The sequence below is a fragment of the Sinocyclocheilus rhinocerous genome, unplaced genomic scaffold, assembly GCF_001515625.1.
Source record: "Sinocyclocheilus rhinocerous isolate Xijiao unplaced genomic scaffold, SAMN03320098_v1.1 scaffold65, whole genome shotgun sequence".
Classification (NCBI taxonomy): domain Eukaryota; kingdom Metazoa; phylum Chordata; class Actinopteri; order Cypriniformes; family Cyprinidae; genus Sinocyclocheilus; species Sinocyclocheilus rhinocerous.
In genome coordinates this window covers 390,532-409,223 of record NW_015662000.1, presented here as the reverse complement: position 1 = coordinate 409,223, position 18,692 = coordinate 390,532, and the positions used below count along the sequence as shown (strand labels likewise).

At 34.5% G+C, this 18,692-nt stretch overlaps 1 protein-coding gene across 1 annotated transcript in view; it reads right to left on the bottom strand.

Moving 5' to 3' along the window:
- Window positions 1–18,692, bottom strand: part of LOC107727199 (semaphorin-5A-like) — a 147,310-nt gene that overhangs the window by 42,926 nt on the left and 85,692 nt on the right. Inside the window, exons 14-17 of the mRNA XM_016536991.1 lie at window positions 17,507–17,624; window positions 13,807–13,988; window positions 12,200–12,343; window positions 4,614–4,761 (exon numbers count right to left, since the gene is read on the bottom strand). Coding sequence (XP_016392477.1) covers window positions 4,614–4,761; window positions 12,200–12,343; window positions 13,807–13,988; window positions 17,507–17,624 — 592 coding nt within the window. The remainder of the gene's footprint in view (window positions 1–4,613; window positions 4,762–12,199; window positions 12,344–13,806; window positions 13,989–17,506; window positions 17,625–18,692) is intronic.

The window sequence follows — 18,692 nt, the reverse complement described above, 5'->3', positions numbered from 1 at the left end:
AGCGGAAATTTAAATGTGAGATTCTGGAAACGAGATCTAAATTTAGCTGGAACGGTCGGGTCGGGAAGAAAATTATTCTAAGCAGACAGCGGGTGAACAAAGAGTGAATATATAACGGGAGCGGGTGGGTGCGGAATAGAACCTTGCGGGAGCAGGACTAAAAAAACAGTCCCGCGCAGACCTCTACTCCCAGTTTATGTTAAGGAAAAAGCTTGAAAGCAAGCAGTTTTGTCAGTTAAAGCAGAAATATTGTAATAAATATCCTATATGATGGCATACGAATATTGTGCTATGTTATTTTTTTTTACTCAAAAAGGTTAAGAACCATAGATTATAACCTAAAATATATATCTAAAGTTTAATAATAAAATATATATGATCTACAAGAAATATATATCGAATCTTTTATTTTTAAATATATAATATAATATAATAAATATAGGCATTCATATACAGATTTAATATTCTAAAATACAAGTATTTTATATACATTTTTCATTTATAATGCATTATTATATAAAATACATATGATATTATTAACGCTTGAAACTGAAATTTAGCGAGAGCTTACTATCTGCAATGATTTAATTGAAATACCCAGTTACCCACTTGCAACACTGGCGAATTCAGATTGGACAGAAGTGGACGATCTGAAGTTACATTTCACAAAAAAATGCTGAATTATTTACACTCGCAATGTGTCTGCTGACATCATGTGCATTCTAAAAAGAGCATATTTTTAGTATAAGACACCTTCTTATTTTTGCAATTACACAAATCTAATTACCACTAAGAAAAAGAGAAAAAAAGTCTTAAATCCTTACACTTAACACTGCACTTTTTGCACAACAGATTTCCAGCCGCCCTATATGACAAAGTGATGGTAATGTTTGAGTCTGATTATCAAAGCATCATTACACTGAACATATGAAGGATCTCACAAACAAACAACCTATTAAGGGTTGCCAGGTACTCATTATTATGTTTCTGTCTACTCTGACACCTGGCTACATTCATGTGGGCTTTATCACTATCATAACAGAGAGGTTACAAGCATTCTGACAAACGAACCCCCTGTAAAATTACCAGCTGACTGACACATGTTTTTATTGTGTCTGACAAAACAACCTAAAAATAGCTAATAGGCTATTTTTGTACAACCTACATTTTTATTTTTTTTCTCTCTGCAACACTTTTTCCCTATTGTGTTGTCAATGTTAAACGAATTGTATCCTGACAAGACGAATAAAAATAAGAAATAAATTTTTTTTTCTGACACTTTTTTTCCTACTGTGTTGCATAAAATATTAAATGAATTTTGTGTCTTAAGATAATTCATATAAATTCAAGTCAAAGTCAATAAATTCAAGACTCTTGACAAGACGAATAAAATAACATACAATTTTGTGCAGACTACACTTTTATTTGTCAGCCTCTCTTTCTTTCAGTAGCGGAAATTTAAATGTGAGATTCTGGAAACGAGATCTAAATTTAGCTGGAACGGTCGGGTCGGGAAGAAAATTATTCTAAGCAGACAGCGGGTGAACAAAGAGTGAATATATAACGGGAGCGGGTGGGTGCGGAATAGAACCTTGCGGGAGCAGGACTAAAAAAACAGTCCCGCGCAGACCTCTACTCCCAGTTTATGTTAAGGAAAAAGCTTGAAAGCAAGCAGTTTTGTCAGTTAAAGCAGAAATATTGTAATAAATATCCTATATGATGGCATACGAATATTGTGCTATGTTATTTTTTTTTACTCAAAAAGGTTAAGAACCATAGATTATAACCTAAAATATATATCTAAAGTTTAATAATAAAATATATATGATCTACAAGAAATATATATCGAATCTTTTATTTTTAAATATATAATATAATATAATAAATATAGGCATTCATATACAGATTTAATATTCTAAAATACAAGTATTTTATATACATTTTTCATTTATAATGCATTATTATATAAAATACATATGATATTATTAACGCTTGAAACTGAAATTTAGCGAGAGCTTACTATCTGCAATGATTTAATTGAAATACCCAGTTACCCACTTGCAACACTGGCGAATTCAGATTGGACAGAAGTGGACGATCTGAAGTTACATTTCACAAAAAAATGCTGAATTATTTACACTCGCAATGTGTCTGCTGACATCATGTGCATTCTAAAAAGAGCATATTTTTAGTATAAGACACCTTCTTATTTTTGCAATTACACAAATCTAATTACCACTAAGAAAAAGAGAAAAAAAGTCTTAAATCCTTACACTTAACACTGCACTTCACAGATTCACAGATTTCCAGCCGCCCTATATGACAAAGTGATGGTAATGTTTGAGTCTGATTATCAAAGCATCATTACACTGAACATATGAAGGATCTCACAAACAAACAACCTATTAAGGGTTGCCAGGTACTCATTATTATGTTTCTGTCTACTCTGACACCTGGCTACATTCATGTGGGCTTTATCACTATCATAACAGAGAGGTTACAAGCATTCTGACAAACGAACCCCCTGTAAAATTACCAGCTGACTGACACATGTTTTTATTGTGTCTGACAAAACAACCAACAACTAGTAGGGGAATTTTTCATAAAATGATAACAGCTGTTTGCATGTATGGGCCATGCCAGTGTCTGGCAATCATCAGTAACAGAAAATAATACGAAGCTTGCTTATTAACTGAAGCTTGCTTGCTTAACTTCGTGTTCACAGGGCACACAAATAGCACAAAAATCCAAATCAGGCAACGCACCACCCTGGTACCCACACACATATATAATTATATATATATCGACATGATGTTGCTGCCCTCACGGCCTCTGTGGCATTCCTAGGATACTTCAGTGTGTTGGTGTTTTCGGTGTCGTCTACATTGTGATGGATCTGAGGCAGCTGGCCTTGAGGCTAAACACGCACACATTTTGACAGAGCATTACCATTAGGACTCACAGGAATGTTTGAACTTTCTCTTAAGCCATTGTGTCTCCCAAGTGCCATTGATCAAGCAGCAAAGATCGAAACGGTTGACAGCCCTGATTTCTAAACCGGACAGATGTTATTATTCCTTACAAAAGAGTTTGTATAGCAAATGAACTTTTTAAAGCTGTTCCAGATTCTCGAAATCACCCAAACCACTTCCACGAATGGCATGAAAAGTGAACCGTGGTCATGTGAGCTGGACTTATTCTAAACTAGCAGCGAGTGGGTGACTGGTTTTAAAAGTAGAGCAAGAATATCACAGCTAACTCATGAGTGGAAAATCCCAGCTTACTCTTGCAATGCTAATGCACATGGCAAGCTCCTCCCAGCTTTCTAAGGGAGGAAATGCATTTTGGGATTGCATATGCTCTCGACTAGTATAGTGTGTTTATGTACAGTGCCGTGAAAAGATTTTTGTCCCCTTCCTGGGTTTTTTTTTTTTTGCATATTTGTCACACTTAAAATATTCAGATCAATCATCAAATGTTAATATTACACAAAGATAATGCAAGTAAATACAAAATGCAGTTTTTAAATGCTGATTTCATTTATTAAGGGAAACAAGCTGTCGAAACCTACCTTGCCAAACGTGAAAAATGAACTGCCCCCTCCTGTTAAATCATGAAAGAACTGTGATTAACCACATTCTTGATTGCAGTTGTTGCTGCAAAGGGTGGCACAACCAGTTATTAGATTTAGGGGGCAATTACTTTTTTCCCTTAATAAATGAAATCATTATTTCAAAACTGCATTTTGTAATTACTCGGGTTATCTTTGTGTAATATTAAAATTTGTTTGATCTGAATCATTCAAGTGTGACAAATACGTAAAAAACAAACAAAAAAAAAACAGGAAAGGGGCAAATTTTTTTTCACAGCACTGTAGATATATGCAGATATGTTCACTACCGTTCAAAAATTTGGTGTCTAAAAAAATTTTTATATTTTTGAAAGTCTCTATGCTCACCCAGACTGCATCAAAAATTACAGTAAAACAGCAATATTGTGAAATATTATTACAATTTAAAATAACCGTTTTCTATTTTAATATATTTTAAAATGTAATTTATTCCTGTGATGCAAAGGTGAATTTTCAGCATCATTACTCCAATCTTCAGTGTCACATGATCCTTCAGAAATTATTCTAATATGCTGATTTGGTGCAAGAAACATTTCTTATTATCAATGTTGAAAACAGTTGTGCAACTGGACACTGTGATACATTTATTTTAGGATTTTTTGATGAAAAAAAAAACATTTATTTGAAAGATTTTTAAAATAATATACAAGTCTTGATTTTTTATCAATTTAATGCCTCCTTCCTGAATAAAAGTATTAATTTCTGTAAAAAAAATAACTTTTAAATGCTAGATTAGATATAAATCCACAGGAAAAGGTGTGCAACTTGTCTGGACTGGAATTATGTGAACGCAACTTAAATAAGATATAAATAATTAAAATAACTTGCTCACCATAGGTAGGCCATGATGCTTCTGCTGTTAATTTTATTGATATTTTAGTAATAAAGCCTATAAACACTGAACACAATTTTCATTTCCTGAGGTGCTCAAATCAGAAAAGGTCTCATAAACAAATTGAGTAATAATATGAAAGTGACATACAATGCTGCATCCAGGGCAGTCGTTTCCATTCTCGCACGTTCGTCGTCGCGACTGGATCCCACCGCCGCATGGAACTGTGCAGCGCTCCCATGGAGACCATGCTGACCAATAGACATGTGGGGGGCAGGGCAGGTGCTCATTGCAGTATCTAAAGTAGGTTGAAACAAACATTTCAGCATGCAAATAAACATTTATTCACAAACTCATCTCCTAGTTATTCACTCAACCCATCCTGATTATGCAATGGCCTCAATAATTGAATATGAATCCTCTGAAGCACGAATTATTAAATCATAAAGAAAAAAAAGTTATATTTTTACTTCAAAGAAAGAATATAATCATTTTCAATCTCTTTCTCCCTGTGAAATGGTTGTACATTACAATAGAAACTAATTGTAAACATTTCAAAAGTACTTGGTGCATCAAGCCATGATTAAACCGCATAAACACATTACACCAAATACACAAAATAATGTTCTTATTTAGAACGTCATATGACCCCTTTCATATATAATGCAAACAATATGTATCTAATATAATATAATATAATATAATATAATATAATTGGGCTTAAGGAAAAAGTTGCAGACATCAAAATAAAGCAGGACAATCAGAACAATTTCTGTGTATTGTGTATTATTATTATATATGCATGAAAATCACCATGAACATACCTAATTGCTGAAAAAAACAAGCTAATGTCCTCATATACTGTAACTCACAAAAAACAAAAAAACAACAAAAAAACTGGCAAATATATATATAAACAGTTACAAACATTTCCAGGCAAAAAAAGTCAGCTTAAATATTCACGATTGATTTTAACCAGGTGGTAATGCTTGAGTATTTAAATGAAGCCATTGTCATTCTTTTCACTACAGACATCTCTTTTCTATGTAAATTAGGCTCATTATAGTTTGAAACTTATTAACAAAATTTATATTTTCCTGCTGAAATTAATGCAACACTCTTCCTGCGAAAATAAAATGTTTGTATAAGGAAAGGAGATCAGCCTTCCATATGAGCGATATTTATCTGTAAAACTGTAGAAAACTTCAGGGAAATTACACAAGATGCATTTTTATTTTTCTGTGCCTGCAACCACTTTCTTCAAAAGAGATGTCTGGTGATATGTGTATATGTGCAAATTAGAAAATAATTTATAAGTTTCAAATATGAAAAAGTATTCAAAAGTAGGAATCAGTAAACATTCCCATTCCCAACCACTGATCAACTTCTTGTTATGTAGCGTGCAATAAAAAAGTCGAGAGATCCATATAAGAAAGATTTATAGCCAAGGGAAACCCACTGCCAATATGCAAATTGCATATGCAAATAGTGTTCATTCAAATCGGATTTGCTAAGTTTAACAAGTTTGCCCCTGTTCTGGCACAAAAGAGGAGAAATAAACAAACGATCAAAAGAACAAGAAAAAAGTGGTAATTAATAGCACATTTGAGATGGTGTATGAAAAGAATGAGGGAACATGTAAAAAACACATTCATTTATCAAATGGATTTCAAGCAGAACAAAGTACTGGAGTGTTGCAACAACAGTTCTTTTGCCTGCAGGCGTTCTGTCTTGTTTTCGAGAGTTTCTGAGCACAAATGGATGGGAGTTGCTGCTCGGCGTTTACAGACACCCTGTGCCGGGATAGATATATGGCTCTGGACCAGGGCTAGATTATGGACCAGGCCAGTGGGGCCACTGTCAGGGACCTCCAAAGCCACAGGCTGCATGATCTGAGATGGGGTCTCAAAAATCAAAACTAGGGCCCACAGAACTTACAGAGAGAGTTGGATACTAGGCTCCAGGCCCCGGAGTGCTGGTGCCAGAGCCAATGCAGACATGGAACATGTTCATTTCATTTATATCCTATGTTATATCCACTACTGTTCAGAGTTTGGGGACAGTAAGATGTCTTTTAATGTCTTATTTGATCAAAAATACAGTAAAAACAGTAATATTGTAAAATGGTCCCACTTTAATTTTAAGTGGCCTTAACTACTATATAAATTAAACATTTGATAGAATGCACTTTGTGTACATACCTGCTTTTACATTGTACTATATATTTTACTACACTAATAAACACTGGGTTATTTTTTTTTAACCCAAATGCTGGGTAAGTCATTTAATTGGGTTGTTTTTAATATTTTTACCCAGGTGCTGGGTTATTATTATTTTTTTTTACCCAAATGCTGGGTAGTTTTTCAGTAACTAAGTTACTGGGTCATTTTTAACACTGGGTTATTTTTTTTACCCAACCGCTGAGTTGAGCCTGTCTCTGATTAAACAACCCAGCTGCTGAGTTACAGTCAGAGCATGGGCTTTTTGAGTCCACTATAGGAGAGAGCAGTTCACAGCTCCGCCGATTTGGCGCACTTCTTCAGCGAAATAAAGGGTTGTATACATTTTATTTCATTTATAAAGTCTTTACTGTGCTGTAAATTGTATTATTTTACGCAACGCAACATAAGTACGAGGTGTCAGTCAGCTGCAGTCACTGCATGATGGAAACGCCTTTTGCCTTATAAATGGATAAATGGATTTTATTCGTTATAGTACTGATTTTAATTTAATTTGGTGTTAAAATATGTTCTCTAATCTCAGTACTGTTTGTTTATGGGCAAGCTTTGGAGTCAGTCACGGCATTTTTCAGCTACGAGTGAAACACGAGGCCGCAGTCTAAAGTTCGCAGTTCTCCCATGAACAGCAGCCCTTCACCAGCTCAGATTTCGGTGACACACCGGCACCAGAATTAGCACTATTTCGGTGAAAAGCGATTACAGAGAATGGTTGAATACACTTAAATTAAAATGCTACTTTTAAACGTTACATTTTTTTATGTCTAAAATGCTTGTCACATTTAAATGTATGTAATATTGTAAACTATGCTGTATTCACCCAAATAAATTCAATTTGTCTTGTATTTTGTCCATGTGTTCTTGCTTAATAATAAATGTTAATCTTTTGATTATTGCTGTTGCCTCTAGTAATTCTGTGTGTGTGTGTATTTTTAATTTGCAGTCCATTTTAAGCCAGCAATATAATACTTTTTAAACAATAGATGACTTAAATAAAATAACGCAGCATGTTTGGTAAAAACATTTAACCCAACCAGCTGGGTCAAAATAACCCAGAATGTGTTCTGTCCAATATTTACCCAGCGCTGGGTTGCCAAATAACCCAAGTTGGGTTGTTTTTAACCCAGCATTTTAAAGTGTTTATATATTATATATATATATTTCTATATAGATATATTTCTATAAAAAAATACCTGCATGTAATTACATCTGTAATTCATTTCTGTAATTACATTTATAATAACACTGTTGACCCATCCCTTACACCTTAACCCACACTTAAACCTACCTATACCACCAAACCTGTCCCTAACCTTACCCATATCCCACCTCAATAGCAGCAAAAGTGTTTTGCCTAACACGTTATTTTAAGGTGTCCTTACTCATTACTTAAATTACACTGTAACAAGGACATCTTAAAATAAAGTGTAACCGGCCACTTAATATAAAGTGGACCGAAATATTATTACAATTCAAAACAATCATTCTTCAGTGTCAGATCAGTTGCTCAACAAACATTTCTTCTTATTAGTAATGTAAACTAGTACATTACTAATTATTAGCTGTTAATAGTGTTCATCGTCTGTTTGATTATGTCTTTAATTGATTTTTCCGTACATTTCTGCCATATGTACATTAACTGACAGTCACCACTGATAAGCTACCACTAAATATTGTAGAAACTTAATTTGCTCTAAAGTTGCTTTGCAATGATTTGTATCGTGAAAAGCGCTGTACAAATTGAATTAATGTTAAAAAAGTGCTGCTCGATATTTTTGTGAAACCATGATACACTTTTTCTCCAATTTGTTTTGATAAATAGAAAATTCAAAAAAAAGAAAATGTATTTGGAATAGAAATAGTTTGTTTGTAGTATTATACATTTCTTTACGTCTAATAAATTCTTCCTGAATAAAAGTTAATTTCTTAAAAAAAAAAAACAGACCCCAAACTATTGAAAGTTAGTGTATATTATACACATTAAAAAAAAATCTGTTTTAAACAATGTTCATATTTAAACAACATTAAATTAAAAGCAGCTTGTGATGACATAAAACATAAAATTTAATCACTTTGGATTTTTCCAAGCTCATAAGTAAACTCAACTTAGTTCAGTAAGTAAAATATGTAAACTCTAGCTAACTTATACTGTTTAAAATAAAAACAATATATTTTTTAAAAATAGAATACTACAATAAATAAATAATTAAATACATTTATGTCATTATTTGGATTATATGTATTTATTTGTTATTCATCAAAATCAAACAATCATGTGTTCATTAGAAAAGGTGTGAGATCTGATTCATAAATCCATCTTCTGAATCAGACTGATTTCTGAACAACAAAAGGGTGAGCAAATGAGGAAAGATTATTTACTTCTGACTGAAGTATCACTTTAGCTGACACTCTCGATGTCTCTTTCTCGTTTTCCCTCATCGAGGACATCTCATGGTGACCGACCCACAGCAGAGTTGCGTGCTGAGGACTTTGCCATCTGGCAGCAGTGCGCCGAACAGGGAATAAAGTGTGACTGTACATATGAGCTGAATACCTCTGAACAGATGCCCACTGGCTGAGCGGGACTCAAAGTAAAAAAGTTCCCTGCAGCACTAACAAGTGAATCCAAACTTCTTTCAATATCGGACAAAAGACCCCGAACTAGAGATTTTGCAGTTGCCCGAGTAGAACAAAACCAGGAATGTTGCTTTCTTCTTTTGGTCCGAAGCAGCGTCCTGCTAAGGGAACTGACAAAGCACATTTGAGCCATTAACTCGGCTCCCTTCAAGCTTAAATGAAAACTGTGGGCCCTGACGCGCTCCCCAGATATGTTTTCACAGCCATTATGCACCACTGGGCTGGTCGAGGTGTTGTATTAAAGTGGATGGGTGGTGTGAAAAACTCACAGGGGCTTGTAGACTAGCGAGACTGGAGCCAAACTCAAAGCTTGCACCAGAACTTTTCTGCTGATTATTCACAGCCTTTATGCTTAGACACCTAAGGGCATCAAGTGCCCTGGCGCCTTGGAGAAAGAGTGTAAGTTGGGGGCAGGAGATAGAAAATGCAAGAGGTGGCAGAAATGGTCTGCTTCACAGTCACCTGCAAAAAAGAAAGAAAGAAAAACTACCAATCTGCAGCGTTCGTCATGTCTTAAGCCCCATGTCTGTGTTTCTATGGTGACTTAAAAACTGTGGCATGCTCGTTTTGTCCCATTTCACAGTAAAATTTTATTGCTCAGCAGTTGATCCTTCATAGACCAAGACACATGAAATATGTTTTCAACAACTCTAGTAGGTATCAACTTTGCCTCAGATGTTTCTCCTAAAATTGCTTAGGAGGCATAAAAATGAGGCACTTTTTTTAAAAAATATAGTAGAAGTATAAAACTATATAATTAATGTGGACAGCATGGCTCATATCATGAGCATGGCATTATTGGATGAAGCGAAATTAAAAAGTTTATGACTTGTGATTTCAGGCATTGGTATCTTGGCAAACCTGAGCTCAGTTTGTTATATTGTCAAAATGTCATCTTCAAAAATTAGAAAGACTAATATTAAAACAGCTTATTATTTTTCAATCATACATAGTTATTGTAGGTTACATTTACAAAACTTTACAAAATAAATTTTTCAGTTTAGTCCAGTGATATTTTTCTTTATATTATTTATATACTACACTATAAAAACAAACAAACAAACAAACAAAACAAAACAAAACAAAACAAAAAAACTGCCACTTTCTACTTTCAATATTAAATCAAAAAACGAATGATCGAATGATACACGGATTCGCCAGGACATTATCAATTAATTTTATGGACATTTCTGGTAACAAAAAAATCAATAAAGTGCAGCATTCAAAAGACCTGTAAAAATCAATGCAGAAAATTCCTTCATATAAATACAGTTGTGCCCTATTTTTACTTTTTTTTTTTTACAGTGTATTATAATATTTATTAATATTTTGAATTTGTTTTTATTTTTATATTTTTAGTTGTCATTTTAGTTTTTGTTTAAGTTTTAGTAATTGTGTTACAGTATGTCCTTTTGTCATTATTTATTTTTTTTAATATTTCAGTTTTAGATTTTAAAATTGTGTTACTTCAATTTATTTTTTCATTTACTTGCCAAGGCAACAATTCTAATTTTTAAGTACGTTTCTCATTTAATCATTTTATTTCAATTAACAATATATTTTAAATCATTCAGTTTTAATAGTTTCCTTTTAAAAGTTTAAAAGTTTTAGTCATAGTTAACAATAAACTTAACACTACTGATTCAGTCATGTTAATAATTTAGCATATTGTTGGGCCTATACAGTTAATGTTTCTAATATATGAAGAGTTCAGATGCAAAAGCCTCTAAGTGCCATCTGAAATTTTCATCTAAAATTTTAATTTTTATCAGCTCCTATGCGAAGGTTCAGTAATTTTACTTTAATGGCAATGTATAGGTCCTTTTCTGTGATATTAAAATGAAATAACTGAACATAAATATAGGAGCCAGATAAAAAAGCTAATTTTAGATGAAAATTTCAGATGGCACTTAGAGGCTTTTGCATCTGAACTCTTCATATAAAAAACTAATTTAAAAGATTTTTAAGGATCAAATTAAATGGTTTATTTTACAAAAGAACAAAAAAAATTCCTTTTTGTTTACCATTTTGTTTAATCTTGTTGGTCACCACTTGGGTCATGAACCGAAACAAATGATTTACCTCTAGCAGATTCAACTATAATAATAAGGAAATAATTTGAATTTTCTTATCTTATTCTCAGCAACATCTGAGTTTAACAGTGATGTCTTAAACATAAGTGAGCATATTTATAAAAATGTCTGAAGACAAAAGCCTGAAGTGTGAGTCAGGAAAAGTTGGCACCTTCAACAGAGGGACCACAACTGTTTCCAACAGATGCCTCTCTCGCCCTCTCTTCATCTCAGCACTTCAGGTCTAATTTTTCAGCTGCAATGCACTGTTGCTTAGAAACATCACACATTCTCAGGGCAGCGCAGTTTAAACATAATTCTGCCATGATTAGATGGCGCACTATCATACCTACAGTGTTTGGGTGTGTGTGTCGAGTCTGTGGCTGCAGTCTCTGTAATTAACAAGTCTTAGCATGCTTATTTTTAATTGGATGTCAGTCACACAAATTATGGGGCAGATAAAGAAGAATCTCTCTCACTCCTCCATTCAAGCATTTGGTTTGTGTGCTTCCAGTTATGTACTAACAAGCTTTCTAGAGATGAACATTGCATAATAGGATGAGTAATAAAAAAGCAATAAAATGAGCTGTGTATATTCATTCATTATCGTCAACTGCCATGCAATCACAGCAGAAATCACATATGCAGCAGGTGAGAATGAAAGCAACAAACAAAAGAAGCATCATGCCCTTTCAAACAGGCATGTGCCCCCTTAGATTTTGTGGATTTTGAGAGTAAATTTTGAGAGTAAACATTTGCATATATAATGAGCTGTCGTGCTTTTCTTTACCTCTCTTCACGATTCTGGCCAACACAAACGCGTCCTCCATGGCGGGGAGAGGGGTTGCTGCAGGAACGCTGTCGGACCTGGAAACCGATCCCGCAGCTGGTGCTGCAAGGAGCCCATGCCGTCCATGGCGTCCATGCCCCGTTTCTGAGGATGGATATGTTACAGCAGAAATCACTAATCAAACGCTGGCACAGCTGGCTGGTATAATCTGACCTTCAGTTTGTTAACTGAGGATCTTAGTTAAGACTGTTCTAAGCCTGTTTACACTGGAAACAACATAATTGCATGAAATGATTTAGTCTTGAAAATGAGTTCAGAATCACACAGCAACTTTTGTTTCTGAAAAATTGCTGTTTTGTGGCATGGTATGGAAGCTTGTTTCCACTTCATAGTAATGACTAAAACAGGAAATTAAATTAAAAAAAAAATCAAATTTACAGATAAAATCAGTCACACTGCAAGATATAAAATTACATTATGACCAACTTGCAATTTAGGAAGATACACACATACAATTACAAGATAAAAAAGTCACATTGTGAGACATAAAGTGGCATACAAGAAATTTTGCAATTATGAGAAATAAAGTAACAACTGATATATGAAATTGCAAATGTCGGATTTAAAATGAAATTATGACAAATCAAGTCGCAATTGCGAGATATAAAGTTAAAATGAGAGATAAAATCACAACTGTGAAATATGAGTTTGAATTTGTGAAACATAGAATGACAATTACAAAAAACTCAAGGCACAATTGTGAAATATAGTCACATTGTGGGATACATAGTTATAATTATGAGAAAAAAGCAACAGTTGTGAGACATCAAGTCGCAATTGTCATATGAAATCACAATTCTCCGATTTAAAATGATTATGAGAAATCAAGTTGCAATTGCGATATTTAAAGTCACATTGTGAGTGAGTATTATGATAATTGTGGGAAATAAATTTGCAATTACAAGTTGCGAGATATAAAGTAACAAATATGAGATATAAAATAATTGTGTGATATAGGCTCAATTGTGTGATAGTCACAGTTGTGCTATATGAAATCACATCTGTCAGTTATAATGACAATTGCATAAAATCAAGTTGCAATCATGAGACAAAGTGTGATTGCAGATTGTTTGAGATATAAAGTTGTAATTACAAGAAATAAAGTTGCAATTGAGAGATAAAATCACAACTGTGAAATTAATTTGAAATTGTGAGACATAAAATAACAATTACAAAAAAAACAATGCACATTTGCAAAATATAGTCAGTCTGTAGTTTTATCTTTTGAGATAAAAGTTGCATTTATGAGAAATAACAATTGTGAGACATGAAGTTACAATTGTCATATTTTAAATTGCAATTCTCAGATTTAAAATCACAGTTCTGAGAAACCAAGTTACAGTTGTGAGATACAATGTTATATTTTGAGAATTACAAGAAATAATGTTGCAATTGTGATACATAAAGTCACTAACACCTTATATTTTCTACTTTGAGGTGGAAACTGGCTTCCATATAATTCTGTCATGCCTAAAGGTGAAATGTGTAGCTTCCTGTTTGTGCTTCAGTCGTTGTGCTGTATATACATTTGTGGGACATTTTCATACCTGGAGCAGTTAGCCACCTCAACACTGATTCCTTGGCACGGCTGCCCTCCACACTGAGGGCTCGGGCTGTCACACGCTCGAGTACGACACTGGCATGAACCAACACTGCCGCCATCACTATGACTGCAAGCTTTCCATCCTGACCAGGCTCCAAAAATACCATCCACAGTCACATTCCTCACCTACACACATACATAACCACACACAACAGAAAGAGAGCACATAAATAGTAAATGGGCACAGAAACAAGTAAACAAAATATGAATGCAAATAAATTATTACTGCAGATAAGGTCACATTTGCCAGTTATTAGATGAATCCAAACTAAAATATAGCTTTCAGCATATTAGATTTGTGATAGCTGAAAATAGCAGGCCTCCTCGTTGGAAAATGAACACGCTTCACAATGAGCAAATATTTTCATTTGAGGAATTATATTAGAATGTAGTAATGAATAGCTAATGTAATTTTGTTATTGCTCTCTGGTTATTAACATCTGAGGTATCAGATACAGGACAACATATTTTGTGAACAAAGGGAGAAGGTAACGTTGTCTAGCGCATAAAACACGATGAGTTCTGTGGAAATGATTGTCAATGCATTATGAATAGAGAAGAATAAATGAGCCTCTGTGTGGAGAGAAATTGTTTGTGCTCTTTGTATACCGAACGCATAAGAGAGTCACATTTCCAATGCGGTGGAAAAGTAAAAACAAGCCTCATTTTCAAAGGCCTCGCTATTGCTTTAAATATAGGGATGATACAGTAAGTTAACGTTTTTTTTCCAGAGAAAACAAATGTGGTTCTTTGCTTACATCCATACCGTGTCAGCCTCCAGATGGGCTTTGTGAATGAAGTGTGTCTCCATCTAGCCTTACTGTGCTCTACTACTGAAGTCATTTTAGATCTGTCACTCAACCTCAGACACCTGGACACATTCTTACCCTGCAGACGAATAGGCAAAAAAAAAATGTGGATATATTATCTAAAAGGACTATGTCAAATGACCAGGATGTGGTAGTGAATGTGGTACAGGTACAGAAAAAGTTTGTGTGTGTGTGATTGAATTTAATTTTATATATAAAAAAAAGGATGATTAAAAATGTTTTTCATGGTTGTTGTTAGTAACAGGTTAAAGAACAGATGGACTATGTCAAGGACAATGTCAAGATAATATATGCAGTAATTTTATCTTTTTGAAACATGAATATCATATTGAATATCACATTGAATATCACATCTGACAACCTGAACTAATCTTGCTATATCAAAAGAAGCTTAACTTATCTGATATATTTAAGAAATTCCTAACTTTGACTCAGCGGTTTTACTAGAACTATAAAACACAAGTGCATTAAAACCATAAGAAACAACAACAACAACAACAACATTTGACTCAACTATCAAAACATTCCATTGTTTTAACTTTTTATGGAATTGTTTATTACTTTTTAAATTTAATATCAGTAACAGTTCCGGCCAAAACAAACAAACAAACAAACAAACAAACCCCCCAAAAACAAAACAAAATCACAAAACAAAAAAAACAGATAAAACCCTTAACAAAACAAAAGAAAACAAAAACAAAACAGCCATTGCATGTTTGGGGAAATAAAAGGTTTGGGCACAAAAAAGAGTCTTTACATCACTGACCTTGTAAGAGAAGGTGAATGAAATTGAAAAAAAAAAAAAAACAACAGAACCCCCCAAAAAACAAACCAAAAAACAAAACAAACCAATAATACGAAAAAACAAAAAACAAAAAAATAAACAAATGTTTTGGGAAATAAAAGGTTTGGACACAAAAAAGAGGCCATAACATCACTGATTTAACGTCATTGACATTGTAAGAGAAGGTGAATGAAATTGGAAAGACCAACCAACCAGCCAACCAAACAAACAAACAAACAACCCCCCCCCCCCCCAAAAAAAAAAAAAAAAAAAAAAAAAAAAAAAAAAAAAAATAAATAATACAATAAGTAATGCAAAACATCACCAAACAAAAGAAACAAACAGAAACAAAACAAAAAAGTATTTTCAAGTTAAGCAAAAGCCTGAGAAAAAAAGATATGTTTTAAGAGATGATTTAAAAGAAGATAACGTTGGGGACCAAGAACTGAAAAAATCTCTAAAACAGAAAATAGCTATTTTAATTTGCAATAATATTTCACAATGCTCGTGTTTTTACTGTATTTTTAATAAAAATGCAGCTATCGTGAGAATAACCCCCCCCCCCCCCCAAAAAAAACAAAACAAACCAAAAATCACTAAACAAAAAACAGAAAAAAATAAACAAACAAACAAACAAACAAAAAACAGCAAAACAAAAGTAACTGCATGTTTTGGGAAATAGGTTTGGATAATAATAAAAAATAAAAAGAGGCATCATGTCATTGACGTTGTAAGAGAAGGTGAATGAAATTGAAACAAACAAACAAGCAAACAAACAAACAAACAAACAAACAAACACAAATAAACATAACCCCCCACCCCCCCAAAAAACCAAACCAAATTCACAAAACAAAAAAACAGAACAAAAACTCCAACAAAACAAATCAACAAAACAGTCATTGCATTTTTGGGAAATGAAAGGTTTGGAAACAAAAAGAGGCATTACGTCATTGACCTTGTAAGAGAAGGTGAATGAAATTGTAACATTTTGCAGGCAGGCAGGATACAAATCTGCATCTTCCACACAAGCACCACAGCTTAACATGTTTGGGGCACATTTTTGATTGTTGCTTCCAACAACAAAGGACATCTGGACCTCAAAATGTGTAACCAATATGTGTAAACAACATGTGTGAAACTAAATCAATAGAAATCTTGCATTCTAGTGACTCTGAGACCCGAAGCCTCCCACACTTTTACACTTCTCTGTTTGTGTTCAACAATTCCATGCTGCTTTCTTCACGCAGCGTGGGAGGCAACTTGTTATTACACAAAATGTCATTTCTCAGCTACAGCTACAAGCTACAAGGTCTTTTACCAAAAGACCCTGCGAGACTGCCACAATGCCTGATATAGTTTATAGTATCTGTGTGTCCACAAATATGTGTGTGTGTGTTGATTGTGCTTTCAAAGTTGTGGTATCTCACAGAACACTGCATGTAACCTTTAGAACATGAAACCTCGTGAAGAGCAAGTGTCTAAATATTTTCAGAGCCACTATACAGGGGAGGGACATGATGGATTGCACAAAGGATTCTGGGAGTGATCTACAGGCTGGGAGGCCTCAGGCTGGGGCACATGTCAGCACAAAGGAGTGTGGGAATATGAAGCCATGTTACCAGAGAATGCCATTCAACAGAAAGATGGCTGACGGCAAATTCTGCTGCGCTTTGATTCTTTGCACACAGGCGCTATTTACTATTAGCCTTATATTCTCTTTTTGAGTACAGAAAGAGGAAAAGTTTGTTTTGCTGCAAAAGCAGCAATACATCAGATCTGCACTGTCTCAGCACTGTCTGTCCATCACCTGCAATGTTTCCTCAACATTGTTATAAAACACTTCTAAGAGTGTCTGCTGTTATGAGAAAAAAAGTTGATCCTGCAAGTTACAGTTGAAGCGGGCGCATTTGTCACTGTTCTTCACCGACAGACTGGATCAGCATCAAGAGTCTTCATATGAAAAAAAATAACATTTGGCTTTGAGGGCTGAGGCACTGCGTGAATGATTGAGGTGCATTCTGGATACTCACAGGACACCGTGTGATGCTCTGCTCCCATTGGCTCATGCTGACGCTTTCTTCTAGGGTGGTGCATTTCTTGAGCACCAGATCCCAGCCACAGTACGGATCCCTGGCCCCCACACAGGCACTGAGAGAAAGAACAGATGCTCATCATGATACGAAAGTTTATGGCAACATTAATCAACTGAGAGGAGACAAAAGAAGAGCAGAAGTGAAGAGGTCATGTCACGAGAAATCCAATTTTCCTTTATGAAAGCATACTGCTCACAAGTTTTACAATTGACAACTTCCTTCCCAGTCCAAAAACATAATATATTGACACTAAACCGCAAATACGGCTTATGAAATTCTTTCTGACATCAGAAACCTGAAACATGAACAAATAGGACAGATCCCATTGTTCATAAACATTCCAATCCCATTGCGCAGAAGTACTGTATATAAAATACAATAAAAAATTATTAATATTAAATTGTGAAAGTCCACTAAAAACACACTGTTCCAGGCTTTGTGTAGCACCTACAGCTCTGCACTTCCTTTTGAAGAAGGCCAAGAGCAAGCATAGCAAGGGCTCTGTGTAGTAAATGCTGCTCCACGTGAAAGCACGCACGTGTAGAGATTTACCGCTGATTACAGAACCGGCTTTACTGACGAGATGCGCATTAAATATCGTGCGATATTTATCGTGCAGCCCTAATAACTTTATAAGTGTACCTCTGGGAAATAAATAGAATGGTAAAAACATATCATATGAGCCCTTTAAAAAGTTAAACACCTTAAAGAGCACACATGCTTCTTATTATAAATATTGCTTGCTTTGGCATAACTTAATCTGGCAGTATTTCCCTTGAGTGCTGGTAATAACTTTCATCAGAAACAGAGAACAGCCCTGAGACGCACCGAATAGCTTTTCAAACTCATTGAGGACTATCATAGCAGTCATCAGCACGGATGGAAAGATGAAGCCAAGCATTCAGTGCCGTAAAGCTTGGAGTACAGTGACACGGTAATGTGAATATCAGCAGTGTAAACCAGGCACTTTAAAACGGCCCTGTTATGGCATGTGGCTGTTTATTCAAACAAAATTTGCATTAGTTCCCCTTTTTGGTGTCAGAAAGTATAGAGGTGTGAGTAATTGACCTCTCCTAACCGCATAAGAGGATAGAAAAAGCTCATCAGGCAAAACTCAGCTCAT